This window comes from Gallus gallus, chromosome 25 (assembly GCF_016699485.2).
Source record: "Gallus gallus isolate bGalGal1 chromosome 25, bGalGal1.mat.broiler.GRCg7b, whole genome shotgun sequence".
Classification (NCBI taxonomy): domain Eukaryota; kingdom Metazoa; phylum Chordata; class Aves; order Galliformes; family Phasianidae; genus Gallus; species Gallus gallus.
In genome coordinates this window covers 2,720,582-2,736,569 of record NC_052556.1, presented here as the reverse complement: position 1 = coordinate 2,736,569, position 15,988 = coordinate 2,720,582, and the positions used below count along the sequence as shown (strand labels likewise).

The 15,988-nt window shown below is 47.7% G+C and overlaps 2 protein-coding genes across 8 annotated transcripts in view; both read left to right on the top strand.

Moving 5' to 3' along the window:
* The first annotated feature begins 2,926 nt into the window (after nucleotides 1–2,926).
* SELENBP1 (selenium binding protein 1) lies at nucleotides 2,927–15,433 on the top strand. Of its 6 annotated transcripts, none has more exons than XM_015280011.4 (14): nucleotides 2,927–3,027; nucleotides 3,145–3,183; nucleotides 5,907–5,960; nucleotides 6,526–6,638; nucleotides 7,534–7,719; nucleotides 8,878–8,998; nucleotides 9,443–9,625; nucleotides 9,727–9,905; nucleotides 10,195–10,273; nucleotides 10,712–10,833; nucleotides 10,952–11,044; nucleotides 12,083–12,201; nucleotides 12,367–12,529; nucleotides 12,634–13,068. In XM_015280011.4, the coding sequence occupies exons 2-13, from the start codon at nucleotides 3,180–3,182 to the stop codon at nucleotides 12,527–12,529; spliced, it is 1,416 nt and encodes a 471-aa protein (XP_015135497.2). In that variant the 5' UTR covers nucleotides 2,927–3,027; nucleotides 3,145–3,179; the 3' UTR covers nucleotides 12,634–13,068.
* The window catches only part of LOC425662 (methanethiol oxidase-like), a 23,576-nt gene continuing 22,892 nt past the window's right edge, over nucleotides 15,305–15,988 (top strand). For both annotated transcript variants that reach the window (XM_025143602.2, XM_004948336.4), the window contains exon 1: nucleotides 15,305–15,435. In XM_025143602.2, the coding sequence (XP_024999370.2) occupies nucleotides 15,432–15,435 (4 nt within the window). In that variant the 5' untranslated portion in view covers nucleotides 15,305–15,431. The remainder of the gene's footprint in view (nucleotides 15,436–15,988) is intronic.

Here is a 15,988-nt window from a genome sequence, read left to right as displayed (position 1 = left end):
ATAATTTCAGATGATTCACATCTTTAATAATAAACTCCTTGCTGTGAATAATTCAGTCGTGATGGGCCATGCAGGTTTTAGCTGCATGCGGTACAGACTGAATGCTGAAGATAATACGGTAAGAACCAATAATGCCTGTCCTTATTAACAGCCAACACATTTTTCATGGAATCACAGAATAGATTGGAGGGGACTATGAAGATCACCCAGTTCCAACCCACCAACGTCATTTTTAAGACACACAGGTGTGCACTTGGATAGCATTTACATCTCCCACATCCTTTGAGATGCCATTTCCTTCATTCTCGAAATGGGGTTTGGGTGAGTCGTGTGCTTCCCAAATGGACCCCCGCGGTGCGATGCTACAGCGTGATTTATGGCGCTGCACTTCGTTAAACAAGCACATTAATTTCCCTCTGATGGCCTTCCCCAGCTCCCCATCATTCCCCCTCATTTGCACAGCACACTTCGTGCCGGAGGGAGGTGTGTGCACACCACTGTCCGTCCCCTATAAATCATGTGCACAACGCAAAGGGCCACGTTTGCTTCCAATAATAATAACCGTTTTCACCAGCCATGTGTTTGTGTTCCTGGTGGTGCCTCCGCCTCGGAGCAGCATTATTTAATTACTGAGCATTAATAAAAGCACGTCTCGTAGTCAGGAAGCAGCCGTGAATAAAAGATGATTTTTCTCCTGAAATGTCACTCACGCTGGCAGTGCCATTGGTGGGAAAAGTTAAGGGTTTGTCATTGGAATTCCGCTGTCTGAAAGCAAAGATCTTCCAGTGAAGTTCCATATTGCTGATGACTGATGATGGTATTCACAGCCAAAAATGTAATCTCTGCCAATTCCCAACTTGATTTCTTCCTTCCTTCCATGCTGATGTCGTGCATCCTTGGCTTGAAGCAAGGAAATGAAACGAGCTCTCTACAACGCCCTGGCTACCTGGGCTGCTTCCCTCCAGCGTAATTCCAGGCCCTAAGGAAATGTAGAACAATTTCACACATTCTTCGTTCCAACACTTGGCTGCGATTGACTCTTTTCTGTCTGCTGGAACCCAGCTTAAACACTATGCTTTCTCTGAAGGTAACTTCTAGTTTCCCCATTGACTCCACAGTTGCTGTGGATGAGTACCTTAAGCTCATGGGAACAGTAATCGAGCATTTTTCATTTTAGGGCACTCAGCATCCAACATTTGCACTGAATTTGCAGTGTAGACAACTGAACTGTGTTGCTTTAAAGAAGTTTTTACTGTTTTAAAACAGGGCATTCACATGTACTAATTGCTTTCAGTCAATGGGATGACAATTGTTGGTCTTTCAAGTTGTCAGTCATCAAATGAAGCCCACCGATGCCACTTAATGCAGTGGGTGTTGCCTTGCTAACTTAGTAGTGTTTAAGGAACAATACAACATGCATGTACAGCAATTAAAAAAATCCCCCAAACAAACAAGGCACTCTGAGTGCTGTTCACTTGGACTACAGCATTCATGTTTCTGTTCTCCCATTCTGGTTTTGGAGAGGGAGGTGCAAGTATGTTGTTTGTGTAATAGTTATGTGACTCACATGAAACTATGAGCACAATGCAGAGGTCCTGACCCCACTCCTGAAGAGCTTTTGTGCTTTGTATGATTGTGGGACATATTATGCAAACAAAACACATAACTTTTGATTGCTTCATTCTTAAACACATTGCTGAGTTGAAAAAGTCATCAATAATAAGGCAGACAGAAAGGCTGAGCATTCCGTTCCGTTCCGTTCCGTTCCATTCCATTCCATTCCATTCCATTCCATTCCATTCCATTCCATTCCATTCCATTCCATTCCATTCTGCCTCTCCATTCCTTCAGTACCAATTCCTCTACAGCTAGCATGTCATGGCATCTCTGAGAACAATATCTGAAGACTATCAAATAAGTATTTAGTAATGACTTCATGTTGTTGAATAAATTGATCCACAGACTCACATTTCTTCATAATGGTGTGCAGTTCAAACCCTCAACACCAGCTGGGGACATTGGGATAAAACATAGAAGTATTTGGGAGTGATGTCAGGTGAGGAGGTGTTTGAGATGAACCTGGATGGGATAAGATCATAGAGCTGTACAATCGTTGGAGTTGGAAGGGGCCCTTAAGGGCCGTCTGATCTGACCTCCCTGCAATGAACAAGGACAAGGTCCCTTCAACCCAACCCATTTCTATGGTCTTACGGTTCAGAGGATGATCTGTAAGGACTCTTTCAACCCAACCACCAAGTGGTTCCGTGCATGACCATTAAGGTCATAGAATCACAGAGTCATTTAAGTTAGAAGAGACTCTTAAAGGCCATCTCATTTGATCCCCCTGCAATGAATGGGGACACCCACAGCTCCATCGGGAGCTGAGAGCCTCACACAGCCTGGTGGTACAGCCATACAGCTCCAGGAACCACTGCCCACATATCTCTGCAGAACCTGTGCCAGTGCCTCACCACCCTTCCCATAAAAACCTTCCTTACATCCAGTCTAAGTCACCTTCTTTTCATTTGAAGAATGAATTTGTTTCCCTCTGTCCTGTCATGCAGACCCTGGTAAGAGACGTGGTGTTGCCCTTGGCACTGTTTTAGGGAAAGAACAGGCAGTTTTCCCTGGGAAAAAAAGTACCGACCTTAAAAAAAAAAGGAAAACCAACAAAACACGCACAAATAAATGGGAAAAACAATAGACTGCTCCTCAGTAGGGACAGTTAAGCAGAATTCCAGCTGGTTTAAAGAGCAAAATCCAGATTTTCATGTCAGTTTTGAAAGCAGCTGCTGTAGAAGTGGCTTGGTGAGGTTCCAGCAGACACGTCCCCCCCTTGGAGCCACTCTGTTTACAGAACCGAAGTGCTGAAAACACAGCAGCTGCCAAAGGGGCGAAGATATTTAACACAGCCACTTCCTCCTCTGCAGCTGGAAAGCATTGGGGCTCATTGCAGGGTCACAACATCCCGGGCTCTCCACTGGGACACCAGCGGAGCAGTGGGAGGCGAGCAGAGCAGAGGAGGAGGTGGGTTCAGTACTTCCAAACCATTGGGTTTCTCAACGCGTTCGATCCTCCCCCCGGGCAGCTCTCTGCCCTCCCCTTCGCTCTCTGTATGTTCCCTTCTGCTTTACTCCATTCCAGGCGCTGTGCTTCCTGCTGCGCACCTCGGAGCCAACATGGGTAAGAGATCCAATGGTTGATTTGCTGCTTTCTGCTCCATTCTGCGCTGTGGAACTTCGCTGGGTTGGCTGGCAGGGCTGAGCTCACCATCTTCTGCACAGTTAAAGGTTTGCTCCGTTAAACTGCTGCGCGCTGCCCCCATTTTGCACAGCTGTGATGCTCTCAGGGAACACTTCTTACCCCATCGTCACACATCTCTTTGAGTGACTCACTGTTAGGAGCTGATAAACACTGGGATGTGCTGCCCCGATTGGGAACGGGAATGGCACTTCCAGGAAAGCCGAGGAGCAGAGTTTCATTTTTCACTTATGTTGTTGCTGTGAGCTTTTATTTCCTTCCCTGCTGCCCTGAAACGAAGGGGAGGGCACTGAAATAGATCGAAATGACTTTGCACGTCCATAAATTGTTGTGTAATGTGGAAAGCGAGCGTCGTTCCCTCGTGATTTCCAACAGGTTTGGGGGGGTAGGACTTGGAGAAACATTTCTCAGCAGAGGCAGCACTCATGATTCAGCAAAAGGGCCGATTCGGTTTATCTCCTGCACTGAGTGCTTATCTAGGTGCATTGCTTTGTGCCAAAGGCACTGAGTAAACAGTGCTTGTTTTGTTTTAGTGGCTAAAAAGCGTGGAGTGGCAGCTGGCAGGCTGTGATAGTGGCCTTTTTGGTGGTGGCAGCCTGCAGGGAGTCACCAGGTGGTGTGGAAGGAGTCAGTTAAACGTTGTACTGCGATGCTGACCGTTGCCACGAGTGATGGATTGGCTGAAAGCCCTCAACGGAGGTCCATAAATCCTCACCACTTCTCTCCTGAACTCCCTCTTAGACGTGTGGGCACCTCCACTGTTTGTCTTCGGAGGCTGAGGAGCTGCTGCTGTACAATAGCACAGATAAAAGGCAAATCTTCACGCTCCTCTCCTTTATTTCCAGCTGTTAAACCGAAACAGTGAAAGAAAGTGCTTCCTTCTTGTGTTTATAGCCACTGAATTTGCTATGAAATGGTCCTACGCAGACTGTTCAGAGGCCACAGTGGTGGGGAGGGTTGACGGTTGGACCTGGTGATCTTGGAGGTCTTCTCTAACTGTAATGATCCTCTGAGTGGGCGCGGTGGTGGGGATGCATTGGGGTTGGATGTGATGATCCCAGAGGTCTTTCTCAACCTTAAGGACCCTACTATTCCCTGATTCTGTGGCTGCTGGCAACCTCAGGCTAATCTGGACGTGGTGTGCCCAGCCCGTGGCTTCCTCAGAGGCTTTGGATGTCACTTAAGAACTTAAACACACCAAGTGGGCATAAACAGGTTGGATTTTCTTTTTAAAAAGACAGGCATTCAGAAGTTTTCCATAACTGTCTGCTAAACATATAATTTCTAAGGCTTTTGTCTGTTGTCAAAGGTATTGTAATATTTATGACAATGAGAGAGGTTCCTCTCAGCATGGAAGGCTGCGGGGAGCCGTGCATGATGTGAGGAATTACAGCTTCCAGGCAATCGGACCTCCAAGATCCCCAGGTCCAACCTCAACCCATCCCCACCACACCCACACACAGAATCAAAGAATCGTTACGGCTGAAGACCTGCAAGATCACCAACTCCAACCCCAACCCTCCTTCACCATGCCCACAAACCATGAATGCTCTCAGTGTGTTTAACCACGGATTATTAACACGGCACGGTAAAAGTTGGGGGCGTGTTGCTACAAGGTGGTACAAGTCACAGCTTCATGACAAAGCCTGCATTTGGTGCTCCCAAGTAACCTCAGCAGCACTGAACAGGAGGAGCTGCAACACCCTCAGATATCTTCAGGCAGTGGGATACAATGGGTCAGAACAAAGGAGGGTTTAAGAGAGATCAGAGGGAGAGGAGAAACGAATGGGAGAGGCATGGAGGAAATGTTCCTCATTTGCTGTAGGTTTTCTCTGGAAAACAAGTCTTTTTTTTCTCAAAGTGATCGGCAGAACACTGATTTGCAGTGCTAATTAAGCTGTGGTCTAACGCAGAATGCGTTCTTGCTAATTTGGCTGATTGAGAAAATTGGAATAAAGTTTCAATTATGGTGTATGGAACAAAGCAAACTTCCTATGCTGTGTTTTCAGACACACAGAAAAACCCAAACATTTCACAAAGAATGTGAAGTTAAGCCTAATGTGCTAAATTACTCTTTTTGAGGAGATCTTCTCTTTGAAATCACAAATCTCCTCATGCAGAGCGTGCATTGCTGGGCGCATTCTGCCTGCAGAGCAAACTCCTCCTTTCAGCTCACCTGCAGCGTTACCTCTTACCCAGGCTGTAAACCCTTAAAAGCAGCCACTTCTTCAGCATGTGTTTGCAGAGAAAGACTGGCGGCTTTCCAACAGTAGTAAAATGGGCCGTTCAGACCAGGCAGTCCGTCTCCTTGCCCACCTGGCAGGGGTTCAGCAGCTCTCTCTACAACATTTAGCACAGTTTTGTTTAAGCCTCCAGACCTGTGTCCCATATCCGTGTGGTTCAAAATTGTGAGGCTGAACTCTGTGAAATGAAGGCCCAAATTTCCCATCATTTTTGAGTGTGGAGCGCCACATTCAGTAACTCAAGGAACCTCAGCACTGATCCAAGCGAGAGAGGCTTACAGATGTTTGCTGATGTCAACTGAATCTGATATCGGTCCACCTTTGAATGCAGAGCCAATGTCCTGTCAGAGATGAATTTTAAAAGAATGTGGAGACTAAAATCTCTCCCGTTTCTCTCATCAGCAAAATGCGGAGCGTGCGGCCCAGGATACGCAACTCCCCTGGACGCCATGAAAGGCAAGTGGTGCAACACCTCCTAAATCCGGGCCCTCCATGTAAGGGATGGTTTTCCAGTTCAGTGAGAATAGTGGCCCATTAATTAGCAAAACCAAGAAGATTTTAAATATCAGCGGAGATTTGGTTTCACCCTGAACTCAATCCTACAAAGCACTGTGAGTTCAGTGAAGCTGTGTTAAAACAAAGATAAATGCATGGCTGTAGGATGCCAACATGCAACCAGCTGTTCTGGGTTCTATACTGCAAAATAGAGCTTGGCTTTAAGAACATTGGGTACAAATTCCCATAGTTTAACCTCCAAAAATGTTTGAGTGGTGTTTTTGGGTGAAGACCTTTATAGACTGCCCTCAGACTCTCTCATAGAAGTGCTATGAGAGAAGAATGGGAGAAGAGGAGAAAGGACCCAGATGCTCCATAGGACATCATTTAATGGTACTGAGCTCTGGCTTCCTGGAAGAATCATAATCCAGAGACTTGGGGATTAAAAGCAGTGTATTTCAGCGTTAACCACAGAATTTTATCAAAATGGTTCTTTCTGACCAAGAAATGACTTCTGCTTTGGAAGGTCCCCGGGAAGAGATTGTCTACCTGCCCTGCATCTACAGGAACACCGGCATCCAGAAGCCGGACTACCTGGCCACTGTGGATGTTGACCCCAAATCCCCACACTATTGCCAGGTACTGCATGTGGGATGGCCCAGCTGCCTCCTGGTGGTCCTGAGGCATTTTCAGAGCATTTTTCTGCTTAGTACTCTGGCAGTTCTCTTTCTATCACTTGCTGATTTATACTAAGTGTAATAATTAAACACATCCCGTGTTGGTAGCATGGCCTGAGCTTATCGCATAGCACCTCTGAGACCCTGGGAAATGTGCACATGAGGCAATAGAAATCTGCTCCATTTATTTTGCAACTGGAAAGTTGACCGACTCGAGTCAGTGAAGATATTTTGGATTCTGATCTCCATATCTTTAAGGAACGGTGGTTCTGGTTTGACAGCAAAGCTTTTCATCATTCGCTCTCCTTTCTTTTTTTTATAGCTACCATTTAGGTTTTTATTGTGGAGGAGTGGAGGAAGCAAATTTCCTGAGACTGTGACGGATCTTTCTGTTATCTCCAAATCCTCTTAGTTCTAGGGAAGAAGGGTAAAAGTCAGGAGCAAGAGTGCAAATTAATGAGCCAGTTTGCAGCATTCCCAGATGCAATCAGGTGAAACGTGTGAACTCCAGGACTTGCAGTGCACGGACAATTGTGGTTTTTTTCTGTTTTTTTGGTTGGTTTGGTTTTTGTTTTCTGTATAATTACTCCACAACTCCTCAATTAGTTGGAAATTTTTAAAGCTTTGATGAATTTAACAGCATACAACATTTAACAAATGCTATGCGATTGTGATGTCCAACTTTCCTCTCCCAGTTTCTCACTTCAGCTCTTTGTATTCTGCACTGACTCCGCTTCCTGAATCACAAACAGCTGTTTCCTTCTGCTCTTTATTAATTTATGCTTTGACACAAAGACCCATTTCTTTGCCTGGGGAGAAAAACGATCCCAGACTGAATCTCAAGTCTGACGCTGCAGGTCATCCACCGCCTGCCCATGCCCAACCTGAAAGACGAGCTCCATCACTCGGGGTGGAACGCCTGCAGCAGCTGCTTTGGGGACACCACAAAGAGTCGCAATCGTCTCATTCTCCCATGCCTGATCTCATCCCGCATTTACGTGGTGGATGTGGGCACAGACCCACGAGCCCCCAGAATCCATAAGGTACATTTAGATGACTTAAAATACCTTTTCTTTTTTAACCAAGTTTGTGATGTTGACCAAGATTGACCAAGATTGGCCAAGATGGTGGTTATGACCAAGACAGTAATTTTATGGGTTCCATCTTCAAATTAGAGCAATAGCGTCTGAACAGCTTTGGAAGCTTTTGCCACATAATGGGAACTTGTGTGAGTTTTGAAACTCCTACAGTTCACTGATAAATTACGCAGCAAAACCTTGTGCTAATTAATACCTGATACAGTTGACACATACGGGTGAGCATATGTAGGCTATATGTTTGTTAGGGATACACAAACTCAATTGGATTTCCACTGAGCAAAACCAGATCTTTGCATAAAGGACACCTCCTTGATATTTAATCCTTTAATCCTTGGTTCCTAATCTTATGATGTGTTGATCTTTTATTTTTTTAAAGAAAAATCATTGATTACAAAAGGAACATAGAGGACCAGGCTGGGTGCAAACATACAAGTTGTCGGAGTCCACACTTGTGTGCTGGTTTCAGCTGGGGTAGAGTTAATTTGGTTAATCCTACACTGCTGTGTAAAGCTTCAGTACAAAGTTCCAGAAACAAACGTGGTGTCCTCATCAAAAGGGACATTCAAAGGAGTAATGTGTAATGCAAGGAAGCATTTATGGGCTCTGTTGTCCCCCCACCTGCCTGCAGACACGTTCATTCATAATCTTACAGCTCTGAGATCTTAAGAACGTTGCCAGACTTTAACTGTTATTTCAGAGGAACAAAAACCCCCAAAGGGCTCTTCTTATGCAGTGGATTTTGTTTCAGACTGAGTTTCTAACGAAGCTCAAAGACGTTTTTTCCTCTGAACTCCAGAGGAGTGCAACGTCTGAAAATTGCACAGCGGTGTTTCTGCCACCGATCCTAATTAAACCCATTCTGGCCATTCAACTGTTTATCTTTTGGAGAAGAACAAATAAATCTGTAATGTCGTGGTGGTGGTGCGTTATTGGGCCAAGGAGCAAAGAGGTGGCAAGTACTCAAAATTCCAAATGGAACGACCCCCCACTGGCACACATCACAACCACAACTTCCTCATCCTTTGGGATTTGTCCTCTTCATGCTAAAACTGGAATTCTGTGACTGTAGTGAAGGTCTGACTGTACATCACCTCCTTGCAGACTGTGGAGCCTGTGGAGCTGTTCTGGAAGGGGAACGTGGCAAATCCCCACACCTCCCACTGTCTGGGCAGCGGTGACATCCTGATCAGCTGCTTGGGAGATCCTTCTGGCAATGGGAAAGGTATCCATCTCTTTGTTGTTCTAGAAATTAATGCTAGAGATGCGTCTGGCTGCAGGCTGCAATGATGGCACATCATTACGAGCTCACAGTTCTTTGGTGCACCTGGCAGTTCCACCAGTTGTTTGTTGTTGGCAAACAAAAGAAAAGAGAAGAGACTCCTCCAGGACTGCCTCTATGATACTCCTTAATGGAAAGGTACTTAGGAAGGATAACCGGTGTATCAAGATGCCTTGAGTACCTATAGAGCAACCTGGAGTTTAATTACAAAAGTGATAGAGGTCTTTAAGAATCTTGCCTTAATTTGCTTTGTCCCACAGAATTGATACAAACAGAATCGCAACATTTTCCTGAAGCATAAGGACACGTTTACAGTGTTTAGCAAATAGACGTCAAATATTGAGATATTGTTGACCTTATTTAACACGCTCCTTCTGCTTCCTGCAGGTGGCTTTGTTTTGCTGGATGGAGAGACCTTTGAAGTGAAGGGTAATTGGGAGAAAGGAGGGAAGTGCCCTCCCTTTGGTTACGACTTCTGGTACCAACCACGGCACAACGTCCTGATAAGCACTGAGTGGGGGGCCCCCAAAGTCCTGGCATATGGGTTTAACCCAGTGGATGTCGAGAACGGTGAGGGACCATGGGTTTAACCTCCCTGAATTAAAAGTGGTTCTTTATTAAAGCTGGAATAATCCCTTCTGTGCTTATTTTTGCCTGACCTGACCCACCAGGGCATTACGGCCGCCGCATCAACGTGTGGGACTGGAGCTCCCACACCTACCTTCAGGCAATTGACCTAGGGAAGGACTCCATCCCTCTGGAAATTCGGTTCCTCCACAACCCTGATGCTGCAGAAGGATTTGTTGGATGCGCTCTGAGCGGAACCGTGCATCGCTTCTACAAGACAGAGGTAGTGACAGCCACGGTGACGCTGGTTGTGTTGGAAATCCACTGATCACCTCAGAAACAGTACAGTTCTGATTTAAAAAAATGCATCTCCTTGTTCCTGTCCAACTCTAGCCAAGCAATAACGCTGTGCCAGAGAGCAAACCTTTCTACCAGCCCATGCAATGGCTTTCCAAAGCCACCGCGTGGTCCCTTATCACTGAGCCACCCCGTCATGTCCATCCCTGCCACGCAGACCTCGTGGCTGACATCAGGGCAGTAACAATGCTGTGTTTTCTCCTCTCTTTCTGCAGAAAGGAGACTGGGCAGCAGAGAAGGTGATTGAAGTACCCAAAAAGAAAGTGCAGGGATGGCTCCTCCCTGACATGCCTGGTGAGTGTGAGCATGGTGGGAGAAGGAATGGAGCATTCTCCTCTTTGGTTCCATGGTGCAGCGCAGCTCTTTGGAAATTCTTATCCTTAAGTAGCAAACACTTCCCTTGTCAAACACTAAACATCTGTTTGGATTCCTTGTATGACACTTGAGATATAACCAAATTATTCTTGCTTATAAGCCAGCAGGTGGGAGCGGTGGTCAGGGCTCTGTTCCCGCATTGCTCAGTGCCTCAGGTCCATTTCTCTGGGGAAATAGTTTGAGTCTTTCAACAGCCAACAGTCCCACGCAGATTCATCCACTCAGAGTGTTCAGGAATGGTCCCGGGGATGCAGCTGCAGCCTGAGCCTCCACTGAGGCGGCGCTGAGTTTCCAGGGATGTCTATGCTTGTTCTGGCCCTGTCCATCTCATGGCTCTGCTGCTGAACGTTTATGCAGGTCTCATCACTGACATCCTCATCTCGCTGGACGACAGATTTCTCTACTTCAGCAATTGGCTGCATGGCGACATCCGTCAGTATGACATCTCCAACACGCGCCAGCCCAAACTGGTGGGGCAGGTAAGCAGCACCAGGAGAGCCGTCCCATACAGCAGCACAGTCTTATTTCCCCCTTCATTGTTTTCACGTTCCTTTGGTACCCACACCATTTCTCACTCCTCCCCGCCTTTGGCTGCAGGTGTTCCTGGGAGGCAGCATCGTAAGAGGTGGACCTGTGACTGTGGTGGAAGACAAGGAGCTGCAGTGCCAACCAGAGCCGTTTGTGATCAAAGTAAGTTCTCCTGATGTGCACATTACAGTGTCTCAGCGCTCTGCTAATTCTGATCCATTTTGAATCTCTGCAGCGCAGTCAAACATAGAAAGCAGTACGTGAGCTATAAAACATATAAAGCAATATCTGAGCTGTAAAGCCTATGAAGCAGTACATGAGCTAGCTTGTGTCTTGGCTCCCAGCCCGGGCTGCAGGTATCACATTTCAGCACGAGATGGAGTAAATCCTGGTGAGAGTTCTGCGTCCCTGTGGAGTTGTACAAGCTGTTTGGTTGCACCAACGCCCATGTAATGACACCTTCCCTGCTGCTGTTAGCTAATGTGAAGCAAATGCGGTGTGTGTTCATCACTCCTCGTGATAACCATTCAGCAACCAATGGCCAAAGCAGTCCCCCAGCTCCTGCCGATCTGCAGTGTTCCTTGTGGGTGGGTGTGTATGTGGGTTCCCAGGTAAAGAGTTCAGCAGCACCTGGCATTATGATAGAAAAATTAAAGAGCATTAATTATCCCTGGTTATCAGCGGTTATCAGCCATTATCAGCGTTCATTAATGTTATCACTGTCGAGGCAACTACTTATGGAACTTCTTATGGGATGTGCAAGAACTGAGTATGCTCATCACGGAGATCTGTTGATCAGAAGATGGTTTCAGGCTGAAGATCATTCCAGGAGGTCCCACATACTCCTTCATTTCATAGTGCAGATTGAAACCCAGCTGCGGTGGAGCTGGGATTGCAGCTCTGTCATGCACCCATCCATTGCTTGATTCCTGTCGCACCCACCTGAGCACATCACCATCCCTTCACCCCTTATTTTCTTCCTGGTTCTGTGAATTAAGTAGAACTCACCTTTGAGGCTCTGAATAAGTAATCAGGCTCCCAATAAAGAGTACTTTGTCTCCAAATGAGATCTGTTGCTCCTGGGTGCAGGAGTTCCAAGCGATGGGTGCTCCTCCAAGCAGCAGAATCACTGCGATGTTTTGCTCCTCTTTGCTGTTGTCCAGCATGCCTGGAGCACTCTGTGCTCTGTTCCCATTGCAGGGGAAGAGGGTGCAGGGCGGACCGCAGATGATTCAGCTCAGTTTGGATGGGAAGAGGCTGTACGTCTCCACCTCTCTCTACAGCGGATGGGACAAACAGTTCTACCCAGATCTTGTCAAGTAAGAAAACTTGTCTGAAAGAGGAAGGCTGAGCGATGCCATGCTCGGGATTCCTTTCTTAAATCAAGGCGTGCGTGTGCCATCCAGGACAGATTCTGTCTTTGTCACACAAAGACCCACCAACTCCAGGTCCTTCTCTTGATGTCTGCCGTGTCCCTTTTCCAGGGAGGGCTCCGTTATGCTGCAGGTCGATGTGGACACTGAAAGAGGTGGATTGAAAGTCAATACAAACTTCCTGGTGGATTTTGGGAAGGAGCCCGACGGGCCGGCACTGGCTCATGAGATTCGTTACCCCGGTGGTGACAGCACCTCGGACATCTGGATATAAGTGTGTATGGAGCTGTTTTCTTGGCTGGTTTGTTGTTATTATTGATTTCTCGGTTGATTCTCTTATATCCCCCCCCAACCACCCTCCCCGCCCCTTTCCTGCAGGTGAATCAGTCCAGCAAACCACTTTCTGAATTCTTACTTCCATGGGGGTGAGCCACAGAAGCTCCGCTTTATGCTCATTCTCTGAGGCAGCCAAGTAAACCTGAAACACATCCTACATCTCTTTCATTTCCCTGATCTGTGCCTTTATAAAGAGCTGTGCAATCACTAACTGCCTGTAGGCCGACCTCACAGTTGGCACCGACTGTTTGCTGGGTGGTGGAGGAGCCGCTCCTGGGTAACTCCAGAAGTGCACATTGCACAGAGTGCCCTTTCCCTGCAAAGCTTAATTTGCTCATCGAGTAATCAGTGATTTACAGCACAAAATCACGCACTACTAACCCGAAGCCACGCGTTTCCTGAGCTGGGTTTTCTTTTAACATTGGTGCACCAATGCTGTATAAAAAAATTAACAATAAAATCATTCTTTGAATCAGGCGCAACTTCACTTTTTTTTTTTTTTTCTCTTTAGCACTTCAGCATTATTTCATTTCAAAGAGCGTAAATAATACAAAACAATACAAGATCTCTGCAGGGAGCAGCAGCGTCACCTGCCTGGAAGTCACTCGGTGAGGGATTTCTCATTGCTGCAGCCACTGCTGTTCCCACTGAGCAGAATAGCAATCATACACCACTCCCGTTGTGCATGGAAGGCTCAGATTTGTTCGGAAATCATTTGCTACATTCAGTACTACCGGAGCCCATATATATATATATATTTATTTTCCAACTATTTCCAACTGTACGACCGATTTCTGAACGTGGTGATCCCCCACGGCCACACGAGGGCAGACCACAACCTGCATTGCACTGCTGCACATCCATCCGCGCCATACGAACGCGCAGTACATAAAGTCCCCAAATCACAAACTAGAGAAGGAAGGGAAAAGCAAAGCGGAAGAGGTGACTGGAATTAAAATATTTCATTGTTTCCCAGCACCTGCAAAGCTGGATACTGGGAAAGGTGAGCAGTGGGGGAGTGCTTCTCATGATCCCAGGAGGAAAGCCAATGGGTCTCACTGCGCTGATGGGATCTGTCCCCATAGCAGATTGGGCCAGGTGGGAAGGGGGAGAACACCTACCCTGGAGAGCTGGAGGAGGATTGGAGAGGGCTCCCATCCTTGGGCGAGTTCTTGCTTGGGTGCTCTGAGCAGCCCCGATGTCCTTGGTGAAGCAAGGTCTTCGCCCAACACCCTCAGCGTGCTGTGCCCGTGTGCACCAGATTGCATCACCTCCCCATACCCATTATCCAAATTATAGCATGTTCTTCCTTATCAGGGTAGGAAGTGATGGGCAGAAGGAGGGAAGCAGCTGCCACCTCAGGGTGGGCTGTCCTGAGAAGCCCCGATTGCTCTCCATGTTGCAGCTTGTCATCGGTGCTGGCCACAGAGAGCTTTTCTTGGTTCGATAACAGCTCACACTGATGCTGCTCCCCGCTAACCATCGCCTTCTTGCTCGTTGGTGTTGCTGAGCCTGCTCTTCCCCTTCCTCCAAACAGGTTTAATTAGAAAATTCTACACCCCACAGCTTGGTTTTGTGAGGGATGCCAAAGACGTCACCAAGGAAAGTCAAATGGGATGACCAGCAAACTTTATTAATGCGTAGAAGACTAATGATCTTTCTAATTAGCAGTTGTGCAGATGCAAGAAGGTACAGAGAGGCATGCAGCAAAAGCATGCTGTCAGGGGCCGCAACTGACCCCTGAAACTGCCTCTGATGGAGCAGCAGCTTCTTGTGCAGGGCTGTGCTTCGTGCCATCCAGGCCATCACTGACCATAGTGAGCCAGGTCCAAAGCCTGAGCCTTTGCTCCTGCACTTGTGTCACAACAGCCCCATGCATCGATATGGGTAAGGGCAGAGTGTATGAAAGCTGCAGAGAAGAGAAGGATCTGGGGGTGTTAGCTGACAGCTGGCTGAACATGAGCCAGCAGTGCACTCACATGGCCAAGGATGCCAAGAGCCTCTGGGCTTATATCAGAAATAGCGCAGCCAGCAGCAGGAGGTGATCATCCCATTGGGGTCAGACTCTGTCCCCAGGTAATGATCGGATGAGAGGTGATGGCCTCAAGTTGCACCAGGAGTTGTCCAGGTTTCATATTTGGAAAAGCTTCTCTGAAAGAGTGGCGATGCACTGAAACAGGCAGCCCAGGGAGAGGATGGAGACACTGTCCCTGGAGCTGCTCAAGGTGCGGCTGTTACACGGTGCTGGATTACCCCAAAGCTTCATGGCTTCATCTCAGCACTCAGACAGAGACGTGCTGTGTGTCAGGGTCCACATTTCAGCGGCCTCGCTGAGCTCAAGGCTCGTCATTTCCAGCAGCTGCTGGTGGGGCCAATTATCTAGATGGGCTTCTCATCCCTCATGTGGAATTTGCAGGCTCTGCACATTGGTATGGCAAAAACCTGGGGGTGGGGGACAGCATTAATTAGACGATGTCCTGCCTGGGCCATGGAGGCCAGCAGGGCCTGGCCAAGTCCCACTGGGGATGAGCAGAGCCCCACAATCTGATAGCATGGCTTGTGCCTGAGGAAAGGACCTGCATGGAGCTGCAGATTTTTCCTCTAGATTGCTGGGTAGCAAGGCGGAAACAAGCCACAGCGCTGGTCTGGCACCTCCCAACGCTTGGGAGCGTTCGCTCCTCCCTTGGCAGCTTGCTCAGTGCCCCCCACCCCTCAGTGCCGGGTATATAAGGCCCCTCAGAGCCCTGCCACTACACATCCACTCCAGTGAGGCAGACAGAAGCTGCTCCTCCAGCTCCAGCACCTCTGTCTTGGTGAGAGTGAACCCGAAGACCTTCAGCATGGGTAAGGAACGCTCTGCAGCCTCCCTAGCACTCTGTTTCCAGGGGCCTCTGTGTGTCTTGAAAATCAATTTCCATTTGGCTCTGGGATCTGTGCTCCCCTTCTGCTGGGGAACTGCTACAAGAGAAGCTGGAGTTCTTTTCCTTGCTAGAGCTTCAGTGCTGACATGGTTCTCCATGTCAACTCTCTCTCCATCACTGCTGATGGACCCGGGATGAGTGTGGGATGTAGAAGGGAATGGAGCGGTGCTCTGATCTGTGATACCACATGGTCATGGTTTAGTGGGCACGGAAGTGATGGGTCAGAGGTTGGACTTGATGGTCTCAGTGGTCTTTTCCAGCCTCAAAGATTCCATGGTGCCCAGTGGCACCTGGGGGAGGATTCCTCTGCTGTACCTGAGATCTGTCAGGGCCACCACAAACAGAGACGCTGGTCCATGAGTCCAGCATGAGTTCTTGTTGGCAGCCAGGGTGGGAGAAGTCCATTGAGCAGGACAGAGTCTTCTGATTGGCAGCACTGAAGGATATGGACATTTCCCATTCTGTTCTTTTCTTAT

Bases quoted from the DNA above. Each gene is read 5' to 3' on its own strand.
- SELENBP1 (XM_040652353.2), top strand. The intron at 5,961-6,525 runs GCAAGTGGTGCA...CTGCTTTGGAAG, and splicing joins TCCCCTGGACGCCATGAAAG to GTCCCCGGGAAGAGATTGTC. The intron at 6,639-7,533 runs GTACTGCATGTG...CTGACGCTGCAG, and splicing joins AATCCCCACACTATTGCCAG to GTCATCCACCGCCTGCCCAT.